We start from the raw sequence: 12,509 nt of genomic DNA on the forward strand, positions 1-12,509 counted from the left end.
TTACCCGACGACAAATATTGCACATCGATATTTGGAAAGAGACAATCGGCTAATTCCAGCTTCGTAGAGCATTATCTCTGTCCCACACTACCTATGTGACGTTTTGCCTGTCGTGCGACAGAGATAACGCTCTACGAAGCCCAAATTAGCCGATTGTCTTTCCAAAGGTCGATGTATAATATTTATAGCTGGGTACTGTAAATAAATATTGCTAAAAAAGAAAACAAAATGAAAAGATGCTGTAATAAAAACGAAAAGTTACCAAGAATGTAGATGAAGAAAAAAAGCTGATGTGTGAAAGATTAGAACGCGATGAATGAAAGAAAATGTAAGGGATGAAAGGAAAGTGTAAATGAAATTGCGAAGAAAGGAAAAAGAAAGAATAATAAATAAACAAAACTGAAAAAAACAATTAAACCGAAATTGTAAAGTCCTTGCCTCACATAAAGGAGGGGGAACAAGCATTTAAAAAAAATTGTTAGTGTACCGCAGCTTAATTCAGTGTGTATACAATATAAGTATATCCTGATAAACGTAAAACCAGATTTTGTATTACAAAACATAATAAACTATGAATATATCTCCACGTTTATAGTAGTAATGTATCGAAAATGATCAAATTATTTTTTTTATTTTCTATACAGACGCGATTCCAATTAACTGCGCAAATAAAATCAGTGTCCGTTTGTTATGTTAAAATAGCAGCTTTTTACAGCATGCCTATGAATATATGTGGCTAATAAAGTTCTGGATAATCTCTGAAATGACTAGATTGAATTTGATGGGACTTTTATTGGCAGGTAGCTGATGTAATGAGGAGTAACTTAGTTGCTTTTATTTTAGAAAATTTCTTTAACACTATGTTTACGGGCGTTGCTTATATACCTATCTCTACGAGCATCCGTCAAATTGACGGGTGGATGAAAATACGTATTTATTTTTAAAAAATCAATTTATTCAAACTAAATCTGAGTTTAACAATATAAGGCTTCACGTAAAAATAAAATACTAATAAGTCAAATTTTTTGTTAAGTTATTACGAAAATGATAACAATAATATAAAAGCTACATAATCATATTTATCGAGGACATTTTTTACATACGTATTGAATTTCTTTTGTGCATTTTCCGCATACGATATTTTTACAATACATACAGCAATTACTGCTTCTATTTTTATTACAGTAGCCCACTTGGCAACTTTTTCGCACTCCCAATGTTGAAAGTGACCGATCTGAAACGTCTGAACTGTGACGAAAGTTCTCCTTGTTTTTTCCAGCTAATTCATCGGCTAAAGAAAATATAAACTCCTTTCTGGATATTTTCAATCCGGTACACTCTTTGTACAATATCCACGCGTTTATCGCTGCCAAATCTAAAATATTATAAAAAACTTGGAGAGGCCATCGAGAACACCCTGCTTTCACACTATATTTGCGTGCCATCTGGTCCGCGACATCGACACCAAACTTTGTTTTATTATAAAATGTAATAGTTTCTGGAACACATTTTCTATTGTTTTCTATCTGTATATTTCTATGCTTGGTGCTTAGAAGAAGAACTTTTATTTTCGGTTTACTTTTATATACAGTAAGCGTGCAGTTGTCTGATTTATATAAATTTGATGAAAATAACGGCATTTTGTCCTTTGTTTCTTTCGCTGGTTTTGGTAGTTTTCTCTTGTTCGAGCGGATTGTCCCAACCAAAGTTGTCTTTAGTTCAAGCAATTTTTTGGCCAGCGGGATGCTTGTAAAAAAATTGTCGGTCGTGATATTTCTTCCTCGATGTAATTGAATATAGTATGAACGGACGGCCTACCCCTAGATTTCCGTTTTACTTGCTTTCAGTCTCACCCACCGTGTCCCGTCAACTGCAATTTCAATTTCTTCCATTACATCTCTGGATGTACTTGGAATACTCGTCCTCTCATCTTCGGTGTCAGAACTAGAAATAATCCGCCTCCTTTTCTTGTTACGACGTATATTGAAGAGGTTTTCCTTTTCACTATCCGAAGATCCTTCCATTTCTGCAGTTTCAGTGGATTCAGAATCTTTACTATAATCATCACTTTCACCTAATTCATATTGATCTTCTTCGTAGGACACCTCAGAACAACCCTCATTGATGTTGGTAATTTTTGTCAATTTCTTATTATTTCGCGTGTTTCTACTCATGATTGCTAGAAAAGGGTGATCGGTGAAAGTAAAAAATACCGTGCAAAATTCAATTACCCTATTGTAAAAACTTACAATAAGCGGGTGACTACAATAACCAAAACTTTTGCACACTGTCTTCGAAAAATGTTCTTACCACTGTCACTGCAGCGACAATACTGAAGACAGCAGGGATTATCGCAGATTCATATCGCAGCCTAACGTCGGCTACCGCAGGCTGTGAAAGTTCCTTGTGTGTGTTGTTTATGTTTGCACCAACACATGAACTGAATATCTTTTCGATACGACATTTAGTCTGCTGCACGCTTTGAGCTTCGAATAACGCGAGGATTTGACACACGGGCTACACAATTCGTTATCGAGGCGCTATTGAGATTATGAGTTGGGGGGGCGGGGTCTTAGACCTTTCTTTCAGTCTTATATTTGCTATTGGAGGTATAATTTCACAAGCGAAGCAAATATATAAGACTTGTTGACGTAATCAGCTAACCCGTCAAATTGACGGGTTCCGTAGAAATAGGTATACAAGATACAATTTTCAAAATTTATAAAGCTTAGGAAAATACTAATTGTGCGTATAAACTCTTTTAATGAAATTGTAAATTTACGATGCAAAATAGTTAAGATTAATACTATGGTTTTTTGCGTGTTTCATTTCAAAGTTTGAAATCCGTCAAATTGACGGGTCCCGTAAACCTAATGTTAACGAAAAATAACTAAATTGTAATGTACGGGGATGGAGAAAAAAACACAATTTTAAATAAGCGTCTTTATTATAACACAAACAAGCAAAAAAACACTAATCAGTCTCTTCGTATTTTCAGTTACACCTGTACTAAACTACAATACATTTCGAAATAATACACCAAAAATCCTAAAATTTAGCGTGATTTCTGTTATGACATACATTTGTTTCCTAAACAATAATACCAAATTATAAACCATTTGCAGAACTAACTCACAAATAGATATTTAAGATTTCCCGGAACTGATCTTGTCCTGTGTCGTAGACTTTCCATCAGAACTGGTCTTATCCTGTATTGGAATATTCCTCTCCTCCAGCGCCTCTGTTCTGAATGCGATCAACTTGAGCTTCCCTTTGTCCAAGTGGCACTCCACGCGTTCCGGAGGGAATCCGTCAGGCAGTAAGAACCGTCTTTCGAAATGGCTCCTCGTCCAGCCGTCTTCGCGTTTAATCTCCTTCTTACCTTCCACCATGATTTCGTTTCCAACAGTTTTCACCTGGATTTGGTCGGGAGTGAAATTCTGAACGTCCAAATGCACTTCCACTTTCTTCCCGTCCACTTTTACCTCGGAATCGGAGTAGATGCCTTCAATTCCATGATCTTGTTCCAAAGGTGCTGTGACCTGTCTGATGTATTTAACTGGATCGCGAAAGAACGGATCTCTGGCGATGATGTTGAACGGGTCTTCAAACGCTCTGACGACGGGATCCCGGTACGCCAAGTTCCTCAAATGTCTCAACCAATACGGCATTAGCGACATTTTCGTAGTTTTACTTCGTGTTGCGTAGAAAGCAGCTTCGTTTGTTTGTTTATTTCAAACTGACACTGCCGATAAACGCCGGCCTTTATATACTGTTTCGAATAGCGACATCTATTAACGAGAATATGCTGGAATGATCGCGAACATTCTAGTAAAATCTATATTATTAACCACAAATTTATATTAGTGACATCTATTGTTGAAAAGAATTATTTTAACAAATCTATAAAAAAATTAAAGTATTTTGGAAGATGCGGTTTTTTTATTATTTTTCTTAATAAATACTAACATAATTCTTGTCTATACTTATTTTCATGCCAAACATAACTATAAAAAAACATATAATTCTCAATTTATCTGTGATCATTTACTACCGCCATCTGCAGCCAGATAGCGCAACTAACGTGAAAATGTTAGAAAGTTCCCGATAATTCTAGTTATTTTTAATGTTTACAATTACAGTAATTTATCGAATCTTTTTTTATAATACAAGGAATTTATATGAATGTATGAATGTGTCCATTAAATGATTATCAAATAATTAATTTTGCATCCATTTGTTTTGCTTGCGCAATAATTTAATCATCCAGGCGGCTGATGCAATTTACCTGAAAGTTATTTGCGACCAAATAAAGCGATATGGTGAAAATTTGTCTACTTCATAAACATTTTGATATTAGTACTAGTATTAGATAAGATTGTGTTACTTTTTACAGTGGCAATTAAAGAATTGGCTTAGTCTGAAAAAGTCTGCTACAAGAATCAAAATGAACGACAGAATAATTGTTAATCTTTCATACTGGTTTATTTAATTGTTCCTATTTTTAATAAGGTATTTTTGTGAGGTATTTGTTTGAATAATCACACTCTCTTGTTTATATTTTTAACGTAATATACAAAACACTCCTAATAGAAATGTCATTTTTCAGCAATCAACAGCAAATTATTCCCTCCATGTTGTTTCTGGCTGTGTTTTACTGGCCCTGACTATCTGTGTCAATGATTTACATAAATAAAAATCTTATGTGTGAAGAATCGAAAACATTCGAAGTATAGTTGTTTTAAAAAATCGATAGATGAAACAAAATTTTTTGAATACCAGGAAATAAATTGTTTTTTTTAATTTTGACAAGCTACGCCTCATTGGGTCCTGTAAAACTATTACAAAAAGCAGTGGGCTCATTTATGTTACACGAGATGATTTTTTGATTTTACCAAAAAGAAAATACAAATTGCGATATGTAATTGTAACGATAGACAAATAGTTAAAACAGTCATTGAGTGTTTGAGGTATCATTTAAAAAAAAATGTTTTTCACACGCCTGTTTCCGTATTTAAAAATACGTACACATTGTTTGTTTACTCGTCAGAAATTAGAACTAACAATGTTGTAATGAAAACAGATCAAAAAGCATTACAATAAATATTGTTTTTGAAACCAATATTTCTTCATTATTTGTTAAAGTTAAAATTACAGCGGTTAAGAAACAACTTATCTACAATATAAATTAAACATACAGACATAATATGTATAAATAAAAATTAAAACAGGAATAAAAAGAGAGACAAGAAATTGAGAGTATAAAAAGAAACAAAATAAATTAAAATGTTTACCAAAACACCAGATATATATGCCTTAATATTCTATAGTGGAGAACACGAACAGGCAAGTGCAGTGACGCACGTTCACCAACGGTTAAAAGGACAGATTACCTTGTTAATGCCATCGGAAACGCAGTAACGCCCGCTTCAAACTTGCCTCTGAATACCCACCGCAGCCTGGTGTAGTTTAGGCTGACCATGTTATTGGAATCCAGAAGTGCGTGCCTCAACAACTCCGGCACCATATCCGGATAACGTGGAAGTTTATTAAGCGTTCTGAGGTAAGTGCGTTCTTGATGACATACGGGAAGTGGGTGTGCCTTACAACTCCGTCAACTACTTGGAAAGAAAGGCACAGGGCACTTACCTCAAAGAGTACTGCTGTCAGAAACGGAAAGAGGCAAGAACTTTCGTAAATAGAACTATGTTCTCGGGTAGGTAGACTGTTCCAGTTTGTATAACCTAACGTTCTAGAACTTTAAGGAGAGTATACTCAAAAATTAGGAATAGCCAAAGAGAAAGTCGTGGTCTCATTGGAAATCTTTCATAATGGGGTCAATATACACCAATGGAAGTCCTATGGCCTGAATAATTACGATACGAATAAAAAGAAAAAATTAATAAAAATTTAAATTAAACATAATTTCATAAATCAATAAGAACAGTGGTAGCCCAGCGGTAGAGCAATATGACTTGCGATCGTAGGTCATGGATTCGATTTCAGGATACCACCTTATATACTTCACACTTTGTGAATTAATTATATAGGATTTCAACTAACAATAAACGAGTTTCCAGAAGACGAGTAACAGCGTTGTCTGTTTACCATATCCGATCACCAGTTCGCCTGTAAAGCGTGGCGATTATAGAATATTTCTCATAGATATCTAGGAGGGTCAAGTCTTGCAGTGAGCATTGAAAGGTTGAAACGAACGAACTTAATTAAGGCTTTAAAAAATAACGTGTAACAATTATTGACCAGATATCTTCAATCGTTTTATGTCACCCGAGTCCAAAAATATTTAACATATTTATTCAACAAATAATAAGTGACATAGAAATGATTATCGTATTTTTATTTACGTCAAAAATGCGTCATTCGGCGATTTATACTGTATTTAGTTCTGTTTGCTGAAACGTTTAGCGGAGATCATCGAATCACTAAGTGATCGGACGAGTCATCCTGAAACATAATGTCAACAGATATATGAATACATCTCTCTTACTCTCTACTTATTTCCCTCTCTGCTGAGGATCGTGGATCTTTCTGAATCTGTCAACAACCTGCCTTTATAAGCTTTCGTTGCTTGAAGTTGAAGCTTCACACGACTTCGAGTAACGTCTTGTCTTGTCCTTGCGGGCTGGTTTTCTTCACCAAGTGGCATAGTGGTAGCCTTAGTCAAGCTAACCTAGGTCTTCGAGAAGACGAACATCGCCTTCCTAATGGATGACAACAAACATCTCACATTCCTAAGTTTCTGCTGTTTATAAGTTTCAAACTAATCAACAATAACATGATTTCTTCGTTTTAAACTTTACAATTAATCTTGTGAACATTCTCGTATGAAATCTGGTTCCTTTATTTTAATATTACATAACGCACTAGATAACTTTCTGCTATGTATTGATACGTTTCATAATGCAACTATTGTAGTCGCGTGTAACAACTTGTGACTTTATATTTACCTTCCGGTTCCGTGATGTTTTTATTAATTATTATGGTAAGGATTTAAAGCTGTGATAACAGTAATTAACTGTTTATTTATTTATGTTTCTACTTATCGAGAAACTTACTTAAATCGTATTGTACTCCCCTGTGATGGTATGATTCAACTCAAAGCAGAATAAGTTCCCAACGCGACTTTATCTAGTAAGAATTAAGAACAAACTCTGAGTTATATTTTTAAGACCACTTTAGCAGTATCTTTAATACAGCAGTAGATAAATTTATTTCAAAGCTTCATATATTTATTTATTTAAAACACTTTTTATACATTTTATGTGTAACGGCGAACTTAATGCTGAAGGCATTTTCTACCAATTAAGAAAATAACTTGATATGATAAAAGACAAAAAAGAAAATTAAAAGTAAACACAAATTAAGAGAAAAAAAATCACATAAAAACATTTTAAATAAATATACTAATGGCTACTACTTACTATAATTACTATAATTATTTATAAATGTACCGTCATACATACATTTGAATATCTGCTTATACTATTTATAAAAATATAAAATCCAAATATTGCGATGATTCGTCTGCTTTTTCGAACCTTTGCTTTGAATGTGCAGCGATTCCTGATCATCCTGATATCGAGGGGGAGCGCGTGCCAGAGAAGAACAGTTTGTATTACCAAGAAGGTGGGAGACAAGTCAGAACTATAGGGGAACATCCAAATATACAAGCTTTATTATCACTTAAAAATCCTTTAACACTATAATAGGATTTTTACAATTTTTTAAAGAACTTGTTAAATTTTTTATATGGTAATTCAGATACAGTACATAAGACTACATAGTAATTCCATCCGCAGTTACCTATAAAAGAAATTCTAATTTTATAAAACCCGGAGAACCTGTTAACTTTACATACATGTATCGATATTTTCCTTATTAGTATTATTTTTACGCGCATATATGATATAGTGCGACATTGACATGTAAAATTCACGTAACTTTAGTTCTATTCATTCAAAATAGATGGCAGTACTGATCTTCCAACAAACATTTTAAAGCATTTGTTTAAAAGGATACCATGAGGTATATCCCCGCGTGATTTAAAAAAAAAACTTTTATTATGGGTATTATATTAAAAAAGAGAAGTTGAATCTAATAATTGTCAAAATCAAATAGAATCAAAATTATTGTCTCCAAGAAATATACACAGTGCTTTTAGTTCTAGATGTAAAACCTTTAAAGGGGTCAGTGCATACAAAGTTCATTCATCAGCAAAAAGCTTTCAAGCTTTTACACCTATTTCTAATCACCCTGAATCAAGTGATCACTTTGAAGTCCTTTCTTTCAGCCGAAGGACACCCGCTAAAAGGAATAGGTCTCCGCGAAAGATCGCCACAACGGCTGATCCTGCGTTGCGTGTATCCAGCGACTACCCGCAATCTTATCAATGTCATCATTCCTCCCAGTGGGGGACCTACCTACGCCGAATCTATTGCACCTTCTGGCCCCAATGACAATTGGTTAAACTTCCTTATTTCCATTAGACAGAGAGATCAGATGCCACCACACTGCTATCTGTAACCCGCGTGCTAAGCGTGAGCTCTCAATGATGGGTACACCTAAGAAGTCACTCTGAAGTATGTGATATTAATTTATTTTTTCTATTGAAATGGGCCAATAACTTCTAGCAGAACTAAGTTTGCAAAGACAGATAGTGATTCATTTAATAAAATATTTAGTAATTTATATTTTGAAAACGCTTTACCTTGTTATATTATCATTAGATTATTTATTACTTCTGAAATTATTAATTTTTGAATACTGGACAGCAAATAAGTTATAAATTCACCTTCAAAGCTCTTATAAATAACCAAATCATCGTGTTTAGTATATTTTTGTAAGTTTTTCAAAGTGTTTACATATTTTATTTGGACAAATTAATCTGTCGAATTTCCGCTGAACCCTACCGATTGTAATCCTAAACAAACACGCTGTTCAAACAGTCCAAAGCGGTAACAAGAACTAATCATTACTTTATATTTATAAATGTAATTACTGAGTCGCGAAAAACGTCATGCAACACCCGTTAATGTGGTGGGGGGGTCACTTTATCCGTATATAAATTCAGAAAATGTCAATACCGATCGACATTTTAGGCGGGAACATTTGACATTTGTCACAGATAATGTTCGCAAAAGTCGTGCTTGTGGCAGCATTGGTCTGCGCTGCCAGTTGTATACCGCTTGACAATGACGAAAATGGTATATTATTTATTTAATTTGTTAAATATCTTATTAAAATTTTAAAAATTATTTTATAGACATAAATTATTTTTATTACATTAAAATTGACTTTATATTTTTATTAAGTTCTTTTCAGATTGATTTTTTTTACTTTTAAAAATATCATTGTCATACATTAATATATATAAAAAATTGTATAAACCAAGATGTAATAAATTTTTAATTTTTTTTTAATACGATTAAAATGTTTCCAGATATAACAAGCAGTGGTCAGAGGCTATGGAAGAGATTCATCGATCCATCACTGGTGCTTGGAGATTTATCGCAGAGCGAACTAAGTAATTTAAGGACAAAGAGAAGGTAAGGGGGAAATGGTGGTGAACAACCACCATCCTGATGACCATAAATCCAAAATCGTTTTTCTAGTCATCAATTATAAGCTTTGATGATCACCTTTATTATTCACTTATAAACCCGTGCATGACTATTTCAATAAACGAGCTCTTGAAAAGAGAAAAAAAAATAATCATCAAAATATACTAGAAAAAATTCTATAGACTTGTGTTCGTAGGTCGTGAGTTGAATTCCTGGTATACTATCTTATATGATTCAAACTTTTTGCATTAATTATATAGGATCGTCACTGCTCACAAAAGGTTTCCAGAAGATTTGCAGCAGCGTCGGCTGCGTACCATCATACCATACTTCGATCACCAATCCTCTTGCCAAGAGGCGATTATGATAACCTTCCATAGATATCTTTGGAAAAGTCCTTACAGTAGACGTTTGTAAGTGATTTTGTGATTAAGAAAATGCTAAAATGTATTGAAAATACCAGTGAAAGTTATCATTCATTTTTTTGAAATATTCTAAGACTAGGACGCATCTGTAACACTCTTTGCTTTATATTAAGTTGTTAGATGACATTCATAGGAAAGGCCAATGTGATATTAGTTTCAATCAAATGGAACTCTACTGGTATTTTTCTTGTCATATGCAATGGGTTTAATAAGTGTTCCAAAATGGAGAACACTTTAAATATATTAATAAAATGTCTAATGTCAAAGCGTTAAAATGACAACAACGCAGTTTCAATTAATATTAACATAATGCGGTTGAAAATAATGAAACGAATTATTGAATGGTGAGTGAATGTGTGAGAGAATGAAGTATTGAATGAATGAATGGTGTACGTGAAGAAAATTCTAGGTAACGGTCTCGTAATATTTTACGCGGGAATTTGAGCGCGAGCAAGGGACGTGCTAATGAGACGCCCGGATTAATGCTGACGCGGGTGAAGATGTAAGGGTTGTTTAGTTGGCTAATGATTTTTATTTAATTACAATTAGTTGCACACTTTTATATATTAAACGTGCCCGGCGGGTTGTCTGTCTATTGACAGATAAGTTAAACTCTCTATATATAATTGCGTAATATAGGATATCGTTTTCATATTCATAAGTCATAAAACCGAGACGGTTGACGCTTCGATTACATAGATCTACAAGTAAATCGAATAGATCGATATTGCCAAGGCGAGTCGTGTGTTTTAAAGCGCATAAAGCTGTGATATCAAGGACTATAAAGTCGCGTTCGGTTTTGCATTTGGGAACGTTCAAATAGGCGACTGTCTCCGCAGGTTCTTTAGTTAAAAATAGGTCTTCATATTCGAAGTGAAATTAATATTTAAATTCCTCTTGCAGTGAAGAAGAATGTGAGAAACTACAGCTGTGCAAGCTACACGCAAGGTCCGGGCACAGCTTCTTCGCCGCTTACCAGTTGTACTTTGTCAAGTAAGTTTACAACACTTTGAAACCAGTAAAGCAAGTATTGTATCTTCCCTAGGAATTTGTTACTGTGCTAATGCAGTCTCTTCGAACCAGTAAGAACCATGAAGTAAACAGATTTACTATGCTTCTCTATTTCAAAGTTCCCCGTAAACACGACGGCAGCGCTCATGATCTATTTTCCTCCGCCACTACCGCGCCAGGCATTCCGCGGTTTTGGTTGCTCTATAAAAAAGAAATCTATGCTCATGCACTCTACTCTCCTTTATATATATAAAAAAAAATGAAGTAAATATACGAGTTTAATCCTCATAACTTTTTAACAATTTTGACATATTTGATACGTTTTTTTTTTAGCAAAGAAAACGCAAGGCTATGGGACCATCAGTCGCGGTCAATCGAGGACTGTGAAAGGCGTTTTGGTGACTGCTACAGATAATAAAATCTACCATAATTTAGTGCTAAGTTTATTTATTATCTAAACTTTAATTAAACGGTAATTAAAAATGTTTGCTTTTATTCTCGGGCACAATGCCTTGCAATTTCAAATCAATTACGAGCACCGCCGATAGATGGCGTTAATCTATATAAGTGTACTTCAGAATACTTTAACAAGATTTATTTAATTACATACTTTTGAATTAAGATTTAAAAATGAGAAACTGAAGGTTATTGCATATATATGTTTGCGTGCACTTAGACCCTTGTAAGGTTTGTTAATTTTTTGAAGTTCAAATTTAGTCACTATTTTTCATAAAAGATTTTAATTTATGGCATATTAATAGCACATTATTTATAATAATATATTGCGAAGCAACCTTTAAAACACCATTTTATTTAAAAACATCTTTCATAGGATCAAGTTTCTAATGAAAATAAAACGAAATAACAATTCACATTATTTATTGCCCACCACATCCCATACAAGTCTTGACTTGGAAATAAATATATTAAAACAATTGATACACCTGGAAAAACATCACATAAATAATCATTAATTTAAAAAATTAAAAACAACATACGTAAATTGATCAATACACTCACAATACAAAATGGTAATTTATTACATTCATTACACATACATATTTTGATTTGTAATTATAGTGCATGCAGTGCTGACAACCACCTGAAGTATACATGGGGTGAGACAAGACGCACACGAGATATTTCAGAACAGATAAATCGCTGGATAACCTTATTAAAAATTGTTAAATAAAAATTATCACAAATTCAAAAAAGTTACTTTTGATTTACGATTTGTAAATAAAAACACTTTTTTGCCATTATAGTTAGTACTGAAGGTATTAAAAAAACTTATTTATATATAGGTCCAGTCTCTTTTTTATTTCTTAAGGCGAGACAAGAACTTTTGAATATCAGATATTTCTTTCAACTAAAACTCAAATGGTAACTTATTATGTTCAAAACGCAGCTGCGTTCCATTATTACCTTGCCGTAACACCGTTCTTTAGGACAGAAGTTAAAGAATTTAATGGCAAAAACAAACTAAACATAA

The 12,509-nt window shown here is 33.6% G+C and overlaps 3 protein-coding genes across 3 annotated transcripts; 1 reads left to right on the top strand and 2 right to left on the bottom strand.

The window, feature by feature from the left end:
- Positions 1-1,820: 1,820 nt before the first annotated feature.
- LOC137926621 (uncharacterized) lies at positions 1,821-2,174 on the bottom strand. The gene has a single exon (XM_068770287.1). The coding sequence runs from the start codon at positions 2,172-2,174 to the stop codon at positions 1,821-1,823; it is 354 nt and encodes a 117-aa protein (XP_068626388.1).
- A 769-nt stretch (positions 2,175-2,943) lies between these two features.
- On the bottom strand, positions 2,944-3,722 carry LOC137926898 (heat shock protein Hsp-16.1/Hsp-16.11-like). The gene has a single exon (XM_068770634.1). It carries the CDS (start codon positions 3,678-3,680, stop codon positions 3,147-3,149), a length of 534 nt encoding a protein of 177 aa, XP_068626735.1. The 5' UTR covers positions 3,681-3,722; the 3' UTR covers positions 2,944-3,146.
- A 5,397-nt stretch (positions 3,723-9,119) lies between these two features.
- On the top strand, positions 9,120-11,499 carry LOC137927045 (uncharacterized). The gene is made up of 4 exons (XM_068770829.1): positions 9,120-9,224; positions 9,461-9,566; positions 10,910-10,999; positions 11,351-11,499. Exons 1-4 carry the CDS (start codon positions 9,149-9,151, stop codon positions 11,430-11,432), a joined length of 354 nt encoding a protein of 117 aa, XP_068626930.1. The 5' UTR covers positions 9,120-9,148; the 3' UTR covers positions 11,433-11,499.
- Positions 11,500-12,509: the final 1,010 nt, after the last annotated feature.

The sequence above is a fragment of the Battus philenor genome, unplaced genomic scaffold (assembly GCF_028537555.1).
Source record: "Battus philenor isolate CCGP_79_NKW_IND1 unplaced genomic scaffold, ilBatPhil1.0.hap1 SCAF_3, whole genome shotgun sequence".
NCBI lineage: Eukaryota > Metazoa > Arthropoda > Insecta > Lepidoptera > Papilionidae > Battus > Battus philenor.